We start from the raw sequence: 19,458 nt of genomic DNA, 5'->3' as shown, positions 1-19,458 counted from the left end.
GGCGATGATGTTATTGCTATTATTATGGTTGTTGTTGTTGATGATAGTTAAATGGTTAACAGTTTATTTAAAGTCAATGAAAGTCATTTAACCATAAACAGGATCAATTTGACTGATTTTTTTGTTCTCTAACATCTCAAGAGATACGCGACAAACAATCTCATGATGTTGTGTATTTCCTATAGGATTGTTATCTGTGGAAATGTGATTTATTAAAAATGTTGACATCAGTGGTAAAATAATTTGTAATCAAAATGATTGTTTATAAACCGCTGAAAGTTCATGGTTTATTAATGAAAAACATTACATTTTTTGATTGTCTTTTAGGGATGGATTTTTGTTGCCAATTCAAAATTGACAGGATTCAATTGACAATTGAGGTTGATGATAGATTATGGATGCAATAAATACAGTTAATGACCTTGATTATTGAAAGATTTCAAGAGAATCAACTGAATTATTTGGCCTTGAGATAGCTGGGGTCGAGGTAATGGTTGAGTCGATTGTTGAGGATTCTGAGGTGTCTGTGACTGAGTCTGTGCTTGTGAAGTGGAAGCTTGAGGTGTTGGTTGCTGCAGATGAACTGGTTGGCCTAGGGATTTTTTACTGCAAAAGAAAAGAGTTTAAGATTATTATAAAGCTTGAACAGCCAGACAATGCTGGTGAAACAAATCAATTGACAAAACTTACGCAAAAAGTTGAGTTGGAGTTTGAGCGATGGAGAATCTTTGAGGGACAATACTTCCTTGTTGAGTATTTTGATTAACCGAAACTTGTCTCTGAAGCTGTGCTGTTTGCTGTTGCTGTGGCTGCTGCTGTTGGGGTTGTTGGGGCTGTTGAGGTTGTTGGGGCTGTGACTGTTGCTGCTGCTGCTGTTGTTGTTGTTGTTGCTGTTGCTGTTGCTGAGCCTGCTTTGCACGGGCAATTTGCTTCTGGGCCTCTCTACAAATTAAGGAAAAACAATAGATATTAGATGATTGTTGTGAGTTATAAATTGAAATATCAAATGAAATCAAACTTACGAGAACAACTGTTGCTCAGCGATTTGCTGTTGTTGACTTTTAGCTTTCTCCTTAGCTAACCTTTCCAGTCTATTTTGAGCTATTTGCATAGGGGTCATTGGTTGGTCGTAGCTAATACCATATTCACCAAGCATCGCAATATGTTTAGGATTTTTACTAGTTGCATTTAAAAATAATTTCGCTGTTGGTTGCTTCTTATTGGCTATTTGTTTAATTGTTTCAAATCTGGAATTGCAAAGTTGGGTGAATGAATGATTTCCATCTTGCAGGAAAATATGACTTGTTCGCATTGGCCTGCCTTGACTAGGTTTGGGTGCAGCAGAACCTGCTTGTCCTGGAGCGCCTCCAGGAACAGGGGAACCAGTTGTATTTTGAGTAGCAGTGAGTGCCGCAGCAGCAGCCACCGCAGCAGCTTTCTGCAACTTTTTACTTTTCTTAGGGGATGGATCATGCAGTAGTTTACCCTCTTCACGTTGCAGTACAACACTCTCATAGTGATGCCGACAAAGTTTAGGGGATCTAAAGTTGAAAGCTTCAGAGTTGACAGAATCAGAAACCAAATCCCAATTGGGAATATGACCTGGAGTAAGAATCAAAAGATTGAGGCATAATTCTTGATAAAGTTGGATGACACGTAAAATAGCCCAGTCCTCATTAATATTCCAATGAATTTGACTTTCATATTGAAGACCTTGCAGATAAACTTGAGGTTGTTTACTATTAGCTGCTTGCTGAGCCAAGGTAGGCGGTTGAGGTAGATTGCCGTTGGCCCCAATAGATATAAGTGTCTTTTGAAGACGATGAACATCGGGACCTCCAGTGTATAAGCCTTTAAGTTTTTGAATTCTGAGCTCTCGGCGGAGTTTCAGCAGAGCTGGAGAAGGATTATCAAACAATGAACGAGGAATATTGATAATCTCTTCTTTCCTAAGTTTGTGCTGCTTGTTACGGGAAAGAGCCATGTGATCTAGTTTCAAACGTTTGTTTTCTTTGGCAACGTAAACAGGGGGGATTTGAGATTCAGGCATAACAGAAGTTTCGTAAGTGAAAGCCAGAGAGTAATCGATATATAAATCATTTGAATCTTGAGGAGGTGTTGGTGGAGTCCAAATAGGCATTTGTTCCATCCGATTATTATTACAAGAAATGTAAACCTATTTGATAAAGAATAAAAAAGACAACTATTAGTTAATACCTCAACTTGGTATGGAACAGGGTTGGTCATCCCAAATGCATCCCATTTCCTTTGGTATTTGCTTAACAAGAACATTTCCTCTGATTTGTAATTGCAGATAATTTACAGCGAGTTCTAATAGGATGGCTCTATTCTAATTAATTATAATCCCTAAAAATCCCAATTAGAATGAATGATAAAACATAATTGAGATATCGAAAATTATCTAATTTGCTAATGCTGAGCTATTCAGATAAGCAAAAGGCTATCAATCACTTGATTTAATTTGACATTTTACATAATATTTATGTGTTATTAATTATTATTAGTCTGAAAGAAAGAAACGAAAGAAATATTAACCAAAAGAAATGAGTTTCAAAATGGTGCAAAAGGGATCAGACAAACCAAGTGCTGTTGTTAATTATAAAAGTACCTTAATTAGCTTTTCATTCCTGGCCTTTTGATCTGAGCTTCTCAGCAACTAGTTTGGGCTCCTTTGCATTTTGAACTTAGACAATTGAATATTCAAGAACTTTGTTTAAAAGTTAACAAAAATAAGATGACACAAAGGTCTGCCCTCGTTTTCTCATCAGTTAATGTTTGATCGAACAAATGGCAAAAAGTCAGTAGTGATAAGCCATCACTATTAGCCGTAATCATCAACAAGCACAATATGCCAGTTGTGTTTATAAGCTCAAGCTAATTATCAACTTGAGGTACAGATCAAAAATTAATGCACAAAAACAGAGAGGTTCTTGCTGATGACAATACCAAAAGAAATGAGACTTAAAACAGAAATTATTTTGCGTGTTTCTCCATCGCATCTGACTCTTTTACTCCATCATTTTGCTTTAGAATCGATAGAATTCTAATCTCCGTGACTTTTGTTCGATCACTCCAATAATTGAAAAATTTAAGCTCGATTTAAATTCAACAACAAAACTAATTCAGAAACAAACTCTCAAAAACATTTTGATGAAGGCCTTGTTATTTTAATACTATAATTTTAGCGTGAAAGTGTGGAAAAAAACTATACAAAATAATCTAAACAAATAATAATCAATTATAACAATTTAGGTATGCTGTGTGTCTAGTCATAAACCTCAATGAAATATACAAATCTAAGGATAATGGGTTATGCGATTAGAGGTTGTCATAATATTCTAAGCGTTGTCCATACAAAGAAAGAGATCATTCAACAGTTATTACTGGCAATGAGTGGATCAACAAGTAAATTGAAAAAAAGCAAGGACAATTTATCACAGTAAATCAATTTCAAGAGAACAAAGAGTAATTTAAATATCCTAAAAATTAAAAAAAATCTACCTCTCATTCGATCTACGGGTTGCATACGGTTTACCCTTGATAGTTGAAGAGATAGGACTGCTAAAAGAATCGTTAGAATTGGTTTTAGTTTTGTTAAGAATACTAGATGAACGTCTAGTACGACATCCAGTCTCAATAATAGGGGTAGTATCACTTTTATGATTTACGCTAGAACGATTAGAATTAGTCACTGGAGAAGCTGATGAAGATAAGGAAGCTGATCGAGGAGATTTCGAAGGTCGAGATTTACGAGGAGTTTGCACGCTCTTCTGAGCAACATTGTTTGGAGGAGACACAGTAGGGCTGTTTGTAAACCGACGGGTGCGATTTCTAGGTCTCGTAGACATTTTTGGAGTCTCATTCAAAATAGGTTTTTGCTTATTTGCACTCTCAGAATTTAGATTGCTTTTAGATTTACGAGTTGTGACGCCAGGGGTTGTTTTAGGTGTACTCGCCCCGCCGGTTTGAGCAGTCTTGCTGGATTTAGAGGAGGATCGGCTTATTTTACTACGATTATTAACCTGACAAGCTTCTTCTCTCGACATGGCTAAGATATCATCTTGGTCACTATCACTTCCATTGGTAGCTCTTTCTTCTTCTTCTTTTAAAGATTTAAGATGTCCAAGTTCCCATTCTTTTTTATGAGCTTCAATTTCCTCCTAAAAACAAATGATAGAGTTTTGATGATTAGTGTTCCAAAACGAAAATCTGACAAACGCGATAAATCTTACCTCAGCTTGTTTAAGCTGCTCTGTAGTGATAGGCTCTTGAATCGATTCCAAAAATTGCATTGCATAACGCTCAATAGGAGTCAACTGAAAATTTAAAGAATTGTTAGCATGATTCATTGTTTATGAAAAACTAAATTAAAAGTGCGTATGATAAAATACCTGTTCAATGAGCCTTTCAAATTCTTCTTCTGCAGGAGATTTTTCATCATTCTTCTCTTGTTCCACATCGAGAGGGATAGATTCATCAAACTCTGCGTATTCTGCTGCAGCTTCAGCTCTAGCTGTTCGAGCTGCCGCAACATCAGAAGCTTCTTCAGCAGTTCCTAAAGCCTGTTCTAATTGAGCAATCACTTGATTATTCTCCTCTGGAATAGGAGTTTTCCTTTCTTCCACTGCACTTGACGGCAAAGATGACTTGTTTTCAGATTGTGCTTCCGTTACATCGACACCAAAAAGATCACTGATGCTATCTTTCTTGAAAAAGGCTGTGGTAAAGTTACCACCTTCAATAGCAACATCTCCAAGGAGGCGCTTTTGTTTGGCTTTTTTCAAAATATTTTCTTCCACAGTACTCTCACTAATTAACCTATTTTAAATGAAATGCAAATAAAGTATTTAGTTTGATTTTTCTGATAAATGAAAGTTGAATGATTTAACAAACCTGTAAATATGGACATCTCTAGTTTGACCGATGCGATGACATCTGTCTTGAGCTTGTGCATCCATGGTTGGATTCCAATCGCTATCATAAAATATCACAGTATCAGCTCCAGTCAAGTTGACACCAACTCCACCCGAACGAGTAGAGAGGATGAAGCAAAATATTCTTTTATCGGCATTGAACCTTTCCATTAAGGCTTGTCTCTGTTCAATCTTTGTCGAACCATCCAATCTAAGGTAGGTGTGCCCATGATAATTGAGAAATTGCTCGAAAATGTCCAACATTCGAGACATCTGAGTGAAAATTAAAGCCCGATGGCCTCCTTTTTTCAATTCGAACAGTAGTTCGTCTAGTTTTTGAAGCTTACCACAATCATATTGAATCAGCCTCAATTCAGGAAACTGTGTTCTGAAATTTGAGATTATTGGATGCAGGAAATTGCATCTAGGAGTAAGTTCTTTACGCAGATCTTCAACCATATTTAATTCAGCCTGAATTTTCCAAGGTTTTGTATGAGAAACGTGCATTTGAATCTGAGGTGCAGAAACTCTCGGCACGAGGAAAACATATCTTTTGAGGATATCTTTGAGATCAGAAGTGAGGTCTTCAGGAGTCTTCAAATTGTTTGTTAAAAAATCAGTGTAATAGAAAAAATCTCTAGGGCGATGATCACGTTTTTGATTGTGCATACAATGGAAATAACCTTGTCCAGTACTGAAAACAGAACTTCCTACTCTTGGCTGTGTACAAATTTGACTTGGATGGTTTGTGATTGTAGACATTTGAATAAGATCAGGAGCATAAAGAGCTGTAGCTGAGCAACGACGATGATTAATCCTTGCAATTCTTTTAAGTTTTTCTCTTCTTTCAGCAAGTCTTCTGTCACTAACGATCTTTGTTTGACTTTCTGGAGATGAATCAGTTTTCTCACTTGAATTATCACCTAGAAAGAAAAGATAAATACAATGTATAATAGTTTGCTGACCTAGTGTGTAATAATTGGTACACCTAAGTGGATTGTGAATCAGATTAATCTAAGAGTAACACTTAATGTATCCATTCACATAGAGAAAGAATCAATTGAGTGCTCTCTAACATAAAATAGAGAATATGAAACTGATTGACTACAAAAAGCATGATAGTTAAATCTGATTGTCTTTACTGAAAGGAGAGCTAAAAATTCAGTAAAAATACTATAATTACATAGAAATACGAGAAAAACTTACTATTTGATGGCTTTTCAATGAGATTTCTCATTGGGGATGAGTTTTGTGCAATATTTACATTACCAGGAATAACAATGGGTGAAGATGGATTTACCAATGAGGATTGAACAGGATTAACTAGAATATGTTGGCCAGTGGATGTTTGTAACAACTTTCCAATCGGTATTTTAACCCGTTGGTTACCTAAAACACTCGATTGAACACCAGCAGGAAGAGATTTGGTTAATGTTAACTTTTTTACAATGCTACCAGGAGTGGTTCCACTCATGCTTAATTGTGAACTGTTGTCCGTCACAATTACACCTGAGCTACCTATTGTTGTACTAGTTCTGAGAGGAGTAAACGCTGAGTTGTTTGGAGCAGATAATAAAAATAATCTAGGTCCTTGAATTGAGTTTGAATTAGCAGTCTGGGTTTGACCAGATCCTACTATCAAAGGAATATTATTAAAAGATTTAATTTGAACAGAAGGCAACGTCCTTGGTTGTAGCTGAAAACCTTTCTGTAGTTGCGGTGATTGAGATGTGATGGAAGATGCAGATGTTTTTATGTTGATACGAAGTTGTAGCTTTGCTTTAGGAATCCTAGGAGGTGGCTCTGGAGATGAGTCGATTTCTTCTATTAGTTTAGGAGATGCTTGATATTCACTGATCCTATGCTGTGCTATTGCACTAAGAGATGACGGGGGGACGGAATAATTCACAAACCGTAAATTTAGTGAGTCTAAATTAATATTTTCTAATGGATTATAATCTAAAGGTGTTGTGACTGCAGAAGCAGTATTGTAAGTTAATCCTTCCATAGAGAAAGGAGAGGTAATTGGCCGCGGTTCAAACAAATTAGGATGATTGCATACTTTTCTCAGTTGCATCAGAACATTTATCACACTAAGAAAATTGCCAGAGGCAAGAGTTTCTTTGGTTCTGTGGGAGAAATTGAAAATAGAATTAGTATAAATAAGAATCTCGAATTTATTTAAAAATTTGTAGCATCATCTGTGACCAATACTCTTATAGATAAGAAGTTCAGCGCATAAACTGGCATTTAATCTACGAGATTCTTTAGCACTCTTCTTAGAACAAATTGTCTAAGAGAGTGACTCTAGTCTCGAATAGAAACATACTTAAAATGGCTTATTAGCGTTGAAGTGAAAAGGTTGGATTAAGAAAATTATAGTTATTAGAATTTAGAGACAGCTAAAAGCGCGATAAGAGTATTAGAATAAACGATTGTTGCTACCGAAAATTGATATAAGGTGAATAAACTTACTTGGCTAGACTCATAAATTCTTCATATAAATATCTTTGTCTCTTGGAAAGACGAGTGGTAATCACATGTTCTATCTTCTTTGGTAACTGTTTTTCGACTTCATCCTTGATACGTCGTAACAAAAAAGGCCTCAATAATTTATGCAATCTTCTGATTAAACCTTCGTTATATTCGTGACTACCTTCAATCATACCAGTTACAGGATTGACAAACCAATCTTTGAAATCTCGATGAGAAGCGAAAACATTTGGCATCAAAAAATGCATCAGAGACCAAAGTTCCATGAGATTATTTTGTAAAGGAGTTCCAGTAAGAAGAAGCCGACGAGATGAATTAAAATTTAACAGCATTTGCCATCTTAGAGATTTAAAGTTTTTGATATGTTGAGCTTCATCGAGAATAAGATATTTCCATTTTTTCCTCCTAAAGGCTTGATGGTCTTGAATTACAAGTTTGTAAGAAGTTATGCAAACATGGAATTTATTTGGTTTAGTCCAACCCTGAAAATTAAAAAAAGAATGTTGATGAATGTGTGACCAGAAAACTTATTATAAGAACCTAGCGCATAAACAGCATTTAATCTACGAGTTGCTTTAGCACTTGCTCTAAAATAATTCATTCAAAGAAGTGACTCTAAGCCTCGAATGCAAATTGAATGAGACTGATGTCAAATAAGAAAATTTAAACATAGGTCTAAAAAGCGGTGATTTAAACTAAAAATCTCAAATTACCTGTCGCTTTGCTTTTCTTTCCTTTGGATTACCATAATATGTAAGTATTTTGAAAGCGGGACACCATTTCTTGAATTCCATTTCCCAATTGAGCATAACACTAGTTGGCACAACAATCAGATGAGGTCCCCAAATACCTTTTTCAACAGCTAAATGAGCTAATAATGAGATTGTTTGGATAGTTTTACCAAGGCCCATTTCATCGGCTAAGATTCCGTTTAACTTTTTTTCACACATAGCAACCAACCAATCTAGACCAATATGCTGATATTCTCTGAGTGTATGTTTGAGAAGAAAAGGTACTTTGGTGACAACATTCGCTGTTGATAAGGTAAATCCTTTGGGTTTGATACTTTCAGCTCCAGCAGCTATATCATTAATAGCTTTATTGGGACCAGCCTCTTCTTCTTTGCCGTCTGAAACAATCTGTATGAAGGAGAAAGAGACAATGAACGACCTTGTACAACTAATTTTGGTTTCATTACTCCTTACAAATAAAAGGAGAAATGACGTAGTAAGTAAATTTATCTCACCATTCGGAATAATCTCAAAAATCAAATAAATTTTCGAGTGAATAGGAATGGTAGGATTATAATAAAACACAATTTAAATAAAAACTTACCTTAACAAGAGGTTTTTCATTACTTTCCGAATCACCGTCTAATAAGGATTCCATTCCAAGCTCTTCTGAGTCTGACTCTTCATTTGTCAAGATAGCGTCTTCATTTTCCGTATCATCATTGGAGTCAGCTTCATCATCACTTTCCCCAGTGCTTTCGTAGCCCTCTTCTCCGTCCGACATGACAGAACTTTCTAAAGCGGCTTTATACTTTTCACGCAAATCGTCAACAGACATATTTGCTTCATCTTCTAATTCTTTGATTTCGGAAGAGTAATCGATATTCTTTTCTTGTTTCTCTTGCTCGGCGATTGTTTCTTCGTCATCTTCCTCTTCAGCTGATTCTATCTTATAATCTTCATCATCTCGACTAGCCTGGCCATCAATATCGTTGACAGTTTTCACAGTTGATTGAGAGTCCTTAACTTCGGATTGGTTACCCAAGACTTCGACAAGTGGCATATTACTTTCTTTCTTGAGCAAATCGAGTTCTTTCTTATTGCCTTCTGTCCCATATAATTCTTCATCCTTAGCGATTGTTTCTTCGTCATCGGATGCATCCAGTTGTTGTGGTTCAAAATCGATATCACCAGCAACACTGGTCTGCTTGGAGTCAACATTCATCTCAACTGTGGAGCAATTATCACTTCCTTCTTGGACTGATACAGTCGTACTAATGGCTGGTTTGGATAAACCAGCAGCAAGCCAAGATGAAAATTTCTCGGTTTGATCAACAATAAAATTTAAATGTAAATCTAAAGCTTTCTTTCGCTTTTCTTCAAGCCTAGTTTGTTGACGATATTCAACAAGCTTTTCAACATTTGACCAGAAATTCCTAATCTCCCTTGAAATAGCGGTAGCTATTCTCCTTAACCTCATTACTTCTTCTCTTTCCGCCTTTTCAGCCTGCATACATTTGTCTTGATGATACTTCATAACCATCCGAGCACACTTTTTGGCGGCGGTCTTTTTCCATTTCCTCTCTTGAGCGAAATCAGTGGCTAACCAAACCATTTCTTCTAATAGATAGTCCCAATGGGCTTTAGATCTAGGAGGTTCTTGTACTTTAGGTAATCTCTTTGCTGACCAAAGACCTTCTTTCCTTAATTCAGCTATCCTACTCATAATAATGGCTTCTTGTTTAGCTCTAACGGCACCATCTTCAGATATGCCAATAAGGTTATCGAACACTGATGCTATGGAATGCTGCTTATTGGATTGTTTACGAGTGCTTATAGTTAAGTTAGACGTTGAAAGAGATGAGCTTGAAGTTGTACGTGAAGGAATAGTTGAAGTTTTGACCGCCAATGATGGTGTAGTTGATGTGATAGTAATGGATAAAGAGGTTGTCGGCAGATTCAATGAGGTAACAGGTAAGGATGAGGCAGGGAGGGACTCACTTGTAGATATTAAGGAATTAGAAGTTACTGGTACTGATGCGACAGCAGGTGAAGTAGGTGCGCAAGACAAAGGTGAGGAGGGTATTGGAGTTGAGGGAGTTAAAGTTGCTGGCGGTGTTGGCACTGAAGAACCAGTTGTCACCACCAACGAAGATGTAGATGAAGGGCTTGATACAGTTGATGATGGTTTTAATGTTGAAAATGTTGAACTTAATGGCGCTGTTGATGAACGACTAGTGATGGCAGAGCTAGATGATGAAAATGAAGCAGATGAGACAGGTAGCGTTGCAAAAGGTGAAACATGTGATGCAACTGCTGCTAATTCGGCTAAACTTATGATAGGAGTAGGTTTATTTGTGCCACAGCTTACAGAATCCAGCGAGGTTTTGATAAGTTGAAGTTGCTCAAAATCTTGATCCGAATCAGCTACATTGTCTCTAAAATGTTGTAAAAGAGCAACTGTCGGCGGTCTCTTACGCCAGCTATAGTAGTCCATAAAAGGTCCCTGTTGTTCGAGATAGAACAGCTCTAAAACGTGGTCAACGTACATTTCTCGGCGCCTTTGATATTCTTTCTCAAGGTACTCTAAAATAGTTGTTTCATCATACTTATTGGCATCTTTGTTGATCAGCGAATGATTAGCTGGTATCATTTTTCGCAGCTCAAATTAGTCAGAAGATAATTTTCAACTTATAAAATATATCAATTGGAAGAAAAAAAGATGATTTAGATTGAAATAAATAAAACAGATTAATTTACTCCTTGTTCATTGCTAACAAATGAATCGCACAATTCTCAAAATGGCGGACAACTTCCTATGAAAGGCAACATCCTGTTCAACAATTAAGCAAAAAAATCGCTTATACCGCCATCTGGTGTACAACAAATCTACAAAGTAGAAACACGTTTTTCTTCAGGATAAATCTAAAAGTAAAATATCCTTTTACGATTCAAACAACTCATTTTAGGCATCAAAATTCAATGAAATTAAGCCAATTAAATGGTCATTTTGTCAAATGGGCAACACGGTAATATCTTATTGGAAGACACAAGTAGATGGACACTGTTATCGGTACAGAAAATTCAGGAATCATAGTTGATGATCAATAGTTACAAGAAAGGACAAATAACTAATCATTAAGAGTTAAGAGTTAACACATTTAGAGACAATTAAAAGTTGATACATTTGTTAAACGTTTATCACAAAGAATAGGTAACACAATGATAAAGGAAACAGAGAGTCAACTTCCGATGGATATGAAAGAACTGAAAATTGTGCTTGAAATTTATAGCTTTTTTCCCTGCTTTCCTCTCTCCTCAATATATAAACACCTAGATGGCGACTCATATCCTGCATAAGGATTTTTGATTTCAATTCAATTTATAACACAATTTTTGTATTTCATTATCTTTTAATTAACATATTAATATCCATTAAATGATTAAAACAAAAAGCTTAATCTCCTAATTTATTTTTCCGTTATAAACAAGCAAAAAGCGAATATTGAAATGTGCTAAAATCATATTAAAAAGCAACAATTCAATAAATCAATAGACTCGGTTGTTGATGTTAAGAAATCTGAGAAATTTTTCCTCTCTTTGATTGTCTTGATTTCAATTTTTCAATCCTTAGTCTTGAGTCTTGATCCGATCTCGATTAACCTCAACTACAATTTAAAATGTTTGATCAAATCAATGTTTCTAATGATAAGCCATTTCTATCCAATTTTGAAATGCTATAATACGGGGTGTTAGAAAATCAACTAGACCTGTTTGAATGATAATAACTTCGAAATAGCTGGGCCATTTTTTTTATTTTTAGTATCATTAGAAAGCTGAAAGTCCAACTTAAAAATATTTGTTCATTTTCAAAAGGAAAAATTCTAGGCCGAACTACCGATTCCATACGATGCAAAAAATTGTGAAAATTTTAGGTGAAATTTGAAGCAATTTTGTGTTAATTTTACTATGGGATGAAAATTCAATAATAGAGAAAATTTTTGCTAGATAATTAATTGAAATAAAAAGTTGCAGCATATTTTTTGACATGTATCTAAGATTCTTTTGACCTTAAAAAGTAAGAAAAATTCGAGTCCGAAATCAATGAAAACTTCGAAAATCCAAAACAGAAAAAAATTTAGTTTTCGTCCATTTTTGAGAGCTTAAATTATGCGAAAGTTCTTTTTTCTATTTTAATATGTTTTCTAGTCGAAGACGATTCTAACAATATATCACGAGTCTGTTTACTCTGCTTGGTTCGAAAAATATTGAAGCGCAAATAGGTCTAGTTGATTTTCTAACACCCTGTACAATTTTGTAACAATCAATCGTAACCAGAATCTGGTTTCATTAAAAGCGCATCAGAAGTAAATGTTATTTTTATGGGCTAATGAGTTTAATCATTGATGAAGAGACAATTTAGAGACAAGAAAATGAAATTAAAGTGATTGTAATCATTTTGTACAATCATTTGAATTACAACGCAATAAAACAAAATCAATAAATAAGTAATTGTATTACAAGTATTGTTAAGTGAATCAGTTATACCAGTAACTAAACAATCCCTAAGACAACACAATGAGATTGAACGGTTATTATGTTGAGTTAAATGTGTGTTTGTTGACGAGCAAAAGATGGAAGGGAAAAAAGGAGTTTTAATTACAAAGCTAATTAATTAACCTTGATTAACTCTTGGAGTGAGTTGAACCTTCAACAGTTGATCCATTGCCAGATACATGAATCAGCAAACAATCTGGAAATTCATGAAACTGTTCAAACAACAACTCAACACTGGCTTTTCAATTAACAAAATAAAACCTTTTCATTACAATTCCTTTGTTTGTCTCGGGTTTAACCAAAAACATTTTCACCGGTTTACAGTCTTTTTGGGTATTTAATGTGTTCAAAAGTGTCCATTCAATTGTAATGGAATCACAGGATAAAAGCAAAGATGAGGATAAATTCAATTCCATCACCATCGATGTAAATGAAACCAATAAGGTTTTGAATAAGGTTTGTGTTAATTGTTTTAAACCAACAAATAGCTTTTTCTTTCAACTTTTTGTGAAAAATGTTTATTCAGTTGATCAAGATAGTTGACAATTTACACTCTAAATGGACGTTTTAATGAACCTTTATCCAAATTTTTCAGGAAACTTCATCTGATGTAAAAAGCTTCACCCGAAAGTCAAAGTACAAAAAATCATCTTACATTGAGAATCGACATTTACGTGAAAAAAGAAGGCCCACAAAATTTGCGATTGTTCAGGTAATGAAACAGTTCCAATCAATAAATTACATTGAAGAATTAAATCTAATTTTCTCTTTAGATTGACGAGAATGAAAATTGCTTGGAACCAACAATTGATTTGGATCCGACAACAATCAGCCAAGAAATCGCCAAATTTACCAAAGTAAGATCATTTTCCTTCCAAAATTCAATGACAATTCAAACAAACGCCTAAAATGATCGAGAAAAGTTTAGCTTTGAAAAATGCTTTCTTCTGGAAAATGTCGACTCGTTAAGAATCAAAATTAAGGCTAAATTGTTCAAATTGTGTTTTCTTTCAATCAAAGTTTTCTTAGACTTTACAAGGAAATTTTCAGATCGATTGAAACATGAGCTTTTCTTTAAAATGATGAGATCAGATCGAGATCGACATGAAAATTTTGCTTAAGAATGAGAATCTTGAGAATAAGAATTTGGTGAAAACCAGAATTTAAATTAGGAGACATTTCCCTGAAATGGTGAAAAGATCAATATAATTTTATAAGCTTTTTGATTACGTTTTGTCAGTTTCCACAGCATCAACTGAACAGGTGATCAATGAATGGGTTAATTGCTTGAATTGTTGCCATCGCAATAACATTGAGTTTCAACGGCTTTTGCCTAATCATTTTCGCTGTTTCATTGTTTACAGATTTTCACGGCTACAACTACACAGGCCAACTAATTGGATGACAATTGTAATTGCAATAAAATAAAGTATTGTAACCTTGTTGGACAGCGTTTTAACCATAAATGGAAACAAAGTGTTTACATGAGATTTGTTTTTGCTAATAAAGATGAAATTCACAATTGTTACTAAAAAGACTTTGAGAAATTAATTTATTTCAGATTTGAACTCTGTTGATTTGTAGAGACATCAAAACTGAGTCCGTTTGTGCGATTTAAAAGTTTCTCTGATAAACAGTTTTCGAAAAAAACGAAGTCAAATCTGAAACTTCAATAGCCTTTAGTACAGTTAAAGATGCAGATTTTCTTATTAAACTTATTCACCTGATAAAGCTTTTGATATTCAATCAGAAAATAAACTTATTTTTAGAAACAAAAGTTTACGTTTTCTTTAAAAACGATAAGTTCGATTTTTATTTAACCGACTTATTTCGGGGGCCATCAGAGTTAAAGAGCTGAAACTTCTTTCCCGCCATAAAAATTGTTAGCTCAATCCATGGACCGAGTACTTTTTTCAACTTATAGACAGTTCTCTTGATTTTGGCCATTGGTCTTAGAACTTTGAGCTTCGATATTTCGAGAATAGTGGCACCTACAGGCATCATTCTTACAACAATTTAATCTTATACTAATAAATACTACAGTTCAATCTGCAAACTCGCCATCAGTACATTTGGGTCTTGAGTTTTGGGTTGTTAATGAGCGAGCAACAGCTTATTTAACAAAACAAACTCATCTCAACCCAAATCCAGATAAATGAAGCAATTTTCTGGTTAGAATTGCAAATGCAATGCAAAGATCACTGCCAAAGGCTCCAACATTTGAGCTAAGAGTTTAGACTTGGTGCGTTTGTAGAGACACTTAACATGAATCCATCTGTACGAATAAAAAGTTTCTCAGATCGATAGTTTTCGAAAAAATCGCCGTAAAAGTTTGAACTTTGATCGTCTTTTGTATGGTTATGAGAGCAGACTCTTTCATAAAACTCATATTGCTGATGAAGCTTTTGATTGTCAATCAGAAGGTTTACTTTTTTCGGGGAATAAAACTTTCCGTTTTGTGCAAAACCGATAAGTTCGATTATGATTTAAACCGAATTATTCCGGAGACCATGCGAGTCAGCAAGTTGAAACTTCTTGTATGTCCATAAAAATTGCTGGTAAACATTATGGAGGAAAGATTTTTTGTAATTCATCAATGGTTCTCTGGATTTAGGCCATTGGACTAAAAAACTTTGAGCCTCGATATTTTGAGAATGGTATAACCTACAACCATCAAACTTTGATCAAACATTAGATTCCAGCATGTGCTAGAATACAATATGACCAAATGTCGAATGAAACCTAAGATAATTCGTTTAATGATTGATATCCTTCTTACCCATAATATTTGTGTTTCAATTTTATAAATCAAAGTTTGAAATCTGGTAACAAGAGTAATACAATGCTCTAGCTTATTTTGTATGTTGTTGCATATTTTCATCTTACAATATGTCATAGCCAAACCTAACATCTAATGTTTGATCAAAGTTTGATAATTGTAGGTTATGCCATTCTCGAAATATCGAGGCTCAAAGTTTTTTAGTCCAATGGCCTAAATCCAGAGAACCATTGATGAATTACAAAAAATCTTTCCTCCATAATGTTTACCAGCAATTTTTATGGACATACAAGAAGTTTCAACTTGCTGACTCGCATGGTCTCCGGAATAATTCGGTTTAAACTAAAATCGAACTTATTGGTTTCACACAAAACGCAAAGTTTTATAGCCCGAAAACCGTAAACCTTCTGATTGACAATCAAAAGCTTCATCAGTCATATGAGTTTCATGAAAGAACCTGCTCTCATAGCCGTACAAAAGACGACCAAAGTTCAAACTTTAACCTCGATTTTTTCGTGAACTGTTGATCAGAGATACTTTTGAATCGCACAAATGGATTCTTGTTAAGTGTCTCTACAAACTAGCTTAGGCTAAAGTGTATAGAAATAAGTTTTCACCCTCTTTTAGTCCATTAATATTTCAATTTTAGTCACTTTGTGCATAAATTTTCTCAATTGTGTTAGTTGCCTTTTTAGTAACAGCTTAAGACCAGTAACTTTCTTACCTTTCATTAAACAAGGAAATAGTTGGATTGACCTAAAAATTTTCCCTAGAGATATTAAAATTAATTAAAGAGCGAAATTGATCTGAAAAATGCAGAAAAACCGTAAAGAAAACTACTAAAAAGCCACTAAAAACACAGTTGTGAAGATTTATGCACAAATCGACTCAAATCAAAATAATAATTGTCAAAAAGTGGGTTAAAATCAAGAGGGCTTATTTTTTCCAAACTTAAACTGTGCTGGTTTGTAGAGACACAAAACATGAATCCATTTGTGTGTTACAAAGGTTTCTCTGATTCACAGTTCACGAAAAAATCGAGGTTAAAGTTTGAACTTTGGTCGTCTTTTGTACGGCTATGAGAGCAGGTTCTTTCATGAAACTCATATTGCTGGTGAAGCTTTTGATTGTCAATCAGAAGGTTTACTTTTTTCGGGGAATAAAACTTTGCGTTTTGTGTGAAACCAATAAGTTCGATTTTGATTTAAACTGAAATATTCCGGAGACCATAAGATTTAGCAAGCTGAAACTTCTTAAACGTCCATAAAAATTATTTGTTTACATCATGGGCTAAATGATTTTTTAAGTTTAGCAATCGTTCTTCAGATTTTGGCCATTGGACTAAAAAACTTTGAGCCTCGATATTTTGAGAATGGCATGATCTACAATCATCAAACTTTGATCAAACATTAGATTTCAGCGTGTGCTAGAATACAATATGACCAAATGTCGAATTAAACCTAAGATAACTCGTTTAATGATCCTTCTTACCCATAATATTTGTGTTTCAATTTTATAAATCAAAGTTTGAAATCTGGTAACAAGAGTAATGCAATGTTCTAACTTTTTTTAAGGATCTTGAATAATTTAAAATTTCGCCATATTATAGTCCATAATAGAATCTAAAAATCTGTCAAAGCTTGATGATTGTAGGTTTTGTCATTCTCGAAATATTGAGGCTCAAAGTTTTTTAGGCCAATGGCCAAAATCAAGAGACCCGAGCAAAAATTCAAAAAAGTATTTAGTGCAAGTCGTGACTTAACAACTTTACTGAACAGAGAATAAGTCTCAGCTTGCTAACTCAGATGGTCCTTGAAATAAGTCGTTTTAAATAAAAATCGAACTTATCGTTTTTACAGAGAACGGAGAGTTTTGTTTCTCAAATAAGTAAATTCTCTGATTGACGGTCAAAAGCTTCATCAGTAATATGAGTTTCATAAAAAAATTGTCACTCATAACCGCACAAAATTCGATCAAAGTTTAGCATTTAAACTCGATTTTTTCGTGAACTGTTGATCAGAGAAACTTTTTAATAGCACAAAAGAATTCGCATTTTGAGGTTCTACAAACTAGCTCAGTCTAAATTTGAAAGAAATTAATTTTTGGCCTCTTGCTGCCCATAAATATTGCAAAGAGGCTGAAAACTGATTTCTATCGACTTTAGCCTAAGCTGGTTTGTAGAGACACTAAACATGAATCCATCTGTGCGATTAAAAAGTTTCTCTGATCAACAGTTCACGAAAAAATTGAGTTTAAATTTTAAACTTTGATCGAATTTTGTACGGTTATGAGTGACACCTTTTTTATGAAACTCATTTTGCTGATGAACCTTTTGCTATTCAATCAGAAAATATACTTATATTTAGAAACAAAACTCCCCGTTCTCTGTAAATACAATAAGTTCGATTTTTATTTAAAACGACTTATTTCAAAGACCATCTGAGTTAGAGAGCTTAAACTCCTTATCAATCCTTTAAAATTGTTAGCTCAATCCATGGCCCGAGTACCTTTTTCAACTTATTAAGAGTTCTCTCGATTTTGGCCATTGGTCTTAAAGCTTTTAGCTTCGATATTTCGAGAATTGTGGGACCTACAGGCATCATTCTTACAACAATTTAATCTTATACTAATAAATACTACAGTTCAATCTGCAAACTCGCCATCAGTACATTTGGGTCTTGAGTTTTGGGTTGTTAATGAGCGAGCAACAGCTTATTTAACAAAACAAACTCATCTCAACCCAAATCCAGATAAATGAAGCAATTTTCTGGTTAGAATTGCAAATGCAAAGATCACTGCCAAAGGCTCCAACATTTGAGCTAAGAGTTTAGACTTGGTGCGTTTGTAGAGACACTTAACATGAATCCATCTGTGCGAAATAAAAGTTTCTCAGGTCAACAGTTTTCGAAAAAAATCGACGTTAAAGTTTGAACTTTGATCGTCTTTTGTACTGTTATGAGAGTGGATTCTTTCATAAAACTCATAATTCTGATGTAGCTTTCAATTGTCAATCAGTAGGTTCTCTTTTTTCGGGCTATAAAACTTTCCGTTTTGTGTAAACCGCTAAGTTAGATTTTGATCCAAACCGAATTATTCAGGAGACCATCGGAGTTAGCAAGCTTAATTTTCTTGCTCGTCTATAAAAATTATTTGTACACATCATGGACTGAATGCTTTTTTTAATTCATCAATCGTTCTTCTGATTTTGGCCATCGGACTAAAAAACTTTAAACCTCGATATTTCGAGAATGGCATTATCCACAATCATCAAAAAACGATCAAACATTAGATCACATTATGGGCTAAAATATAATATGACTAAATGTCGAATAAAATCTTTGCTAATTCATTTATTAATAACGAATATCCCACTTACACACAAGACTTGTGCGCTAACTTAAACCAAGTCTAAAATTTGGTAACAAGGTAATACAATGGTCTAACTTTTCTGTAGAATCTTGAACAATTTCATATCTCCATATATTATAGTCCATGCTGAAATTTAATGTTCGGTAAAAGTTTGATTATTGTCGCTTATTCCATTCTCGAAATATCGAGGGTTAAAGTTTTCAGGCTAATGGCCAGAATCCAGAGAATCATTGATAAATTGGAAAAAACATTTAGTCCATGATGTAAACAAATAACTTTTATGGACGTATAAGAAGTTCCAGCTTGCTAACTCTGTTGGTTACAGAAAAAGATCATTTTAAATGAAGATCGAACTTATCCTTTTTACAGAAAACGAAATATTTTATTTCTCAAAATAAGATCGTATTCTGATTGAGAATTTGTGCATAATTGTGTTAGCTGTGATTTATTAACAACCAAAACTCCCTGAGTCCACTTCAAGTGCTTCTTCATTCAATGTCATAATCTGAGTTGAAATGATTAATTTCTAACAATAAAACCCATTTGATTGTAAACGATTATTTAATATTTAAAGCTGTTTTGTTACTAACCAAAT

The 19,458-nt window shown here is 34.4% G+C and overlaps 2 protein-coding genes across 3 annotated transcripts; one reads left to right on the top strand and one right to left on the bottom strand.

Annotated features, from left to right (window-relative positions):
- Nucleotides 1-258: 258 nt before the first annotated feature.
- On the bottom strand, nucleotides 259-11,418 carry dom (domino helicase). Of its 2 annotated transcripts, none has more exons than XR_016198711.1 (11): nucleotides 8,763-11,418; nucleotides 8,141-8,566; nucleotides 7,410-7,909; nucleotides 6,141-7,063; nucleotides 4,915-5,857; nucleotides 4,413-4,839; nucleotides 4,254-4,337; nucleotides 2,630-4,181; nucleotides 1,023-2,176; nucleotides 691-942; nucleotides 259-606 (listed from the first exon to the last, which is right to left on the bottom strand). XR_016198711.1 is itself a non-coding variant. In XM_015938171.3 (11 exons), the coding sequence occupies exons 1-11, from the start codon at nucleotides 10,809-10,811 to the stop codon at nucleotides 414-416; spliced, it is 7,089 nt and encodes a 2,362-aa protein (XP_015793657.2). In that variant the 5' UTR covers nucleotides 10,812-11,418; the 3' UTR covers nucleotides 259-413. The 2 variants fall into 2 exon arrangements, 1 of the variants encoding a protein (XP_015793657.2); XM_015938171.3 differs by having other exon boundaries at nucleotides 4,044-4,181.
- Nucleotides 11,419-12,990: 1,572 nt separating this feature from the next.
- LOC107362639 (uncharacterized) lies at nucleotides 12,991-14,250 on the top strand. Its single transcript, XM_015929774.3, has 4 exons — nucleotides 12,991-13,171; nucleotides 13,311-13,427; nucleotides 13,489-13,572; nucleotides 14,080-14,250. Exons 1-4 carry the CDS (start codon nucleotides 13,085-13,087, stop codon nucleotides 14,110-14,112), a joined length of 321 nt encoding a protein of 106 aa, XP_015785260.1. The 5' UTR covers nucleotides 12,991-13,084; the 3' UTR covers nucleotides 14,113-14,250.
- Nucleotides 14,251-19,458: the final 5,208 nt, after the last annotated feature.

Source organism: Tetranychus urticae, chromosome 1 (assembly GCF_039701765.1).
Source record: "Tetranychus urticae isolate SD_2017Ah chromosome 1, NJAU_TeUrti_SD_1.0, whole genome shotgun sequence".
NCBI lineage: Eukaryota > Metazoa > Arthropoda > Arachnida > Trombidiformes > Tetranychidae > Tetranychus > Tetranychus urticae.
This window is presented reverse-complemented; position numbering and strand designations above follow the sequence as displayed.

Excerpts from the sequence above, each read along its gene's own strand:
- dom (XM_015938171.3), bottom strand. The coding sequence starts at position 10,811 with ATGATACCAGCTAATCATTCGCTGATCAACAAAGATGCCAATAAGTAT. Across the intron at positions 5,858-6,140 it reads CATTGAAAAGCCATCAAATA|GTGATAATTCAAGTGAGAAA; the intron begins GTAAGTTTTTCT and ends TTTTCTTTCTAG. Across the intron at positions 943-1,022 it reads GCTGAGCAACAGTTGTTCTC|AGAGGCCCAGAAGCAAATTG; the intron begins GTAAGTTTGATT and ends CTTAATTTGTAG.
- LOC107362639 (XM_015929774.3), top strand. The coding sequence starts at position 13,085 with ATGGAATCACAGGATAAAAGCAAAGATGAGGATAAATTCAATTCCATC. Across the intron at positions 13,428-13,488 it reads CAAAATTTGCGATTGTTCAG|ATTGACGAGAATGAAAATTG; the intron begins GTAATGAAACAG and ends TTTTCTCTTTAG. Across the intron at positions 13,573-14,079 it reads AAATCGCCAAATTTACCAAA|ATTTTCACGGCTACAACTAC; the intron begins GTAAGATCATTT and ends CATTGTTTACAG.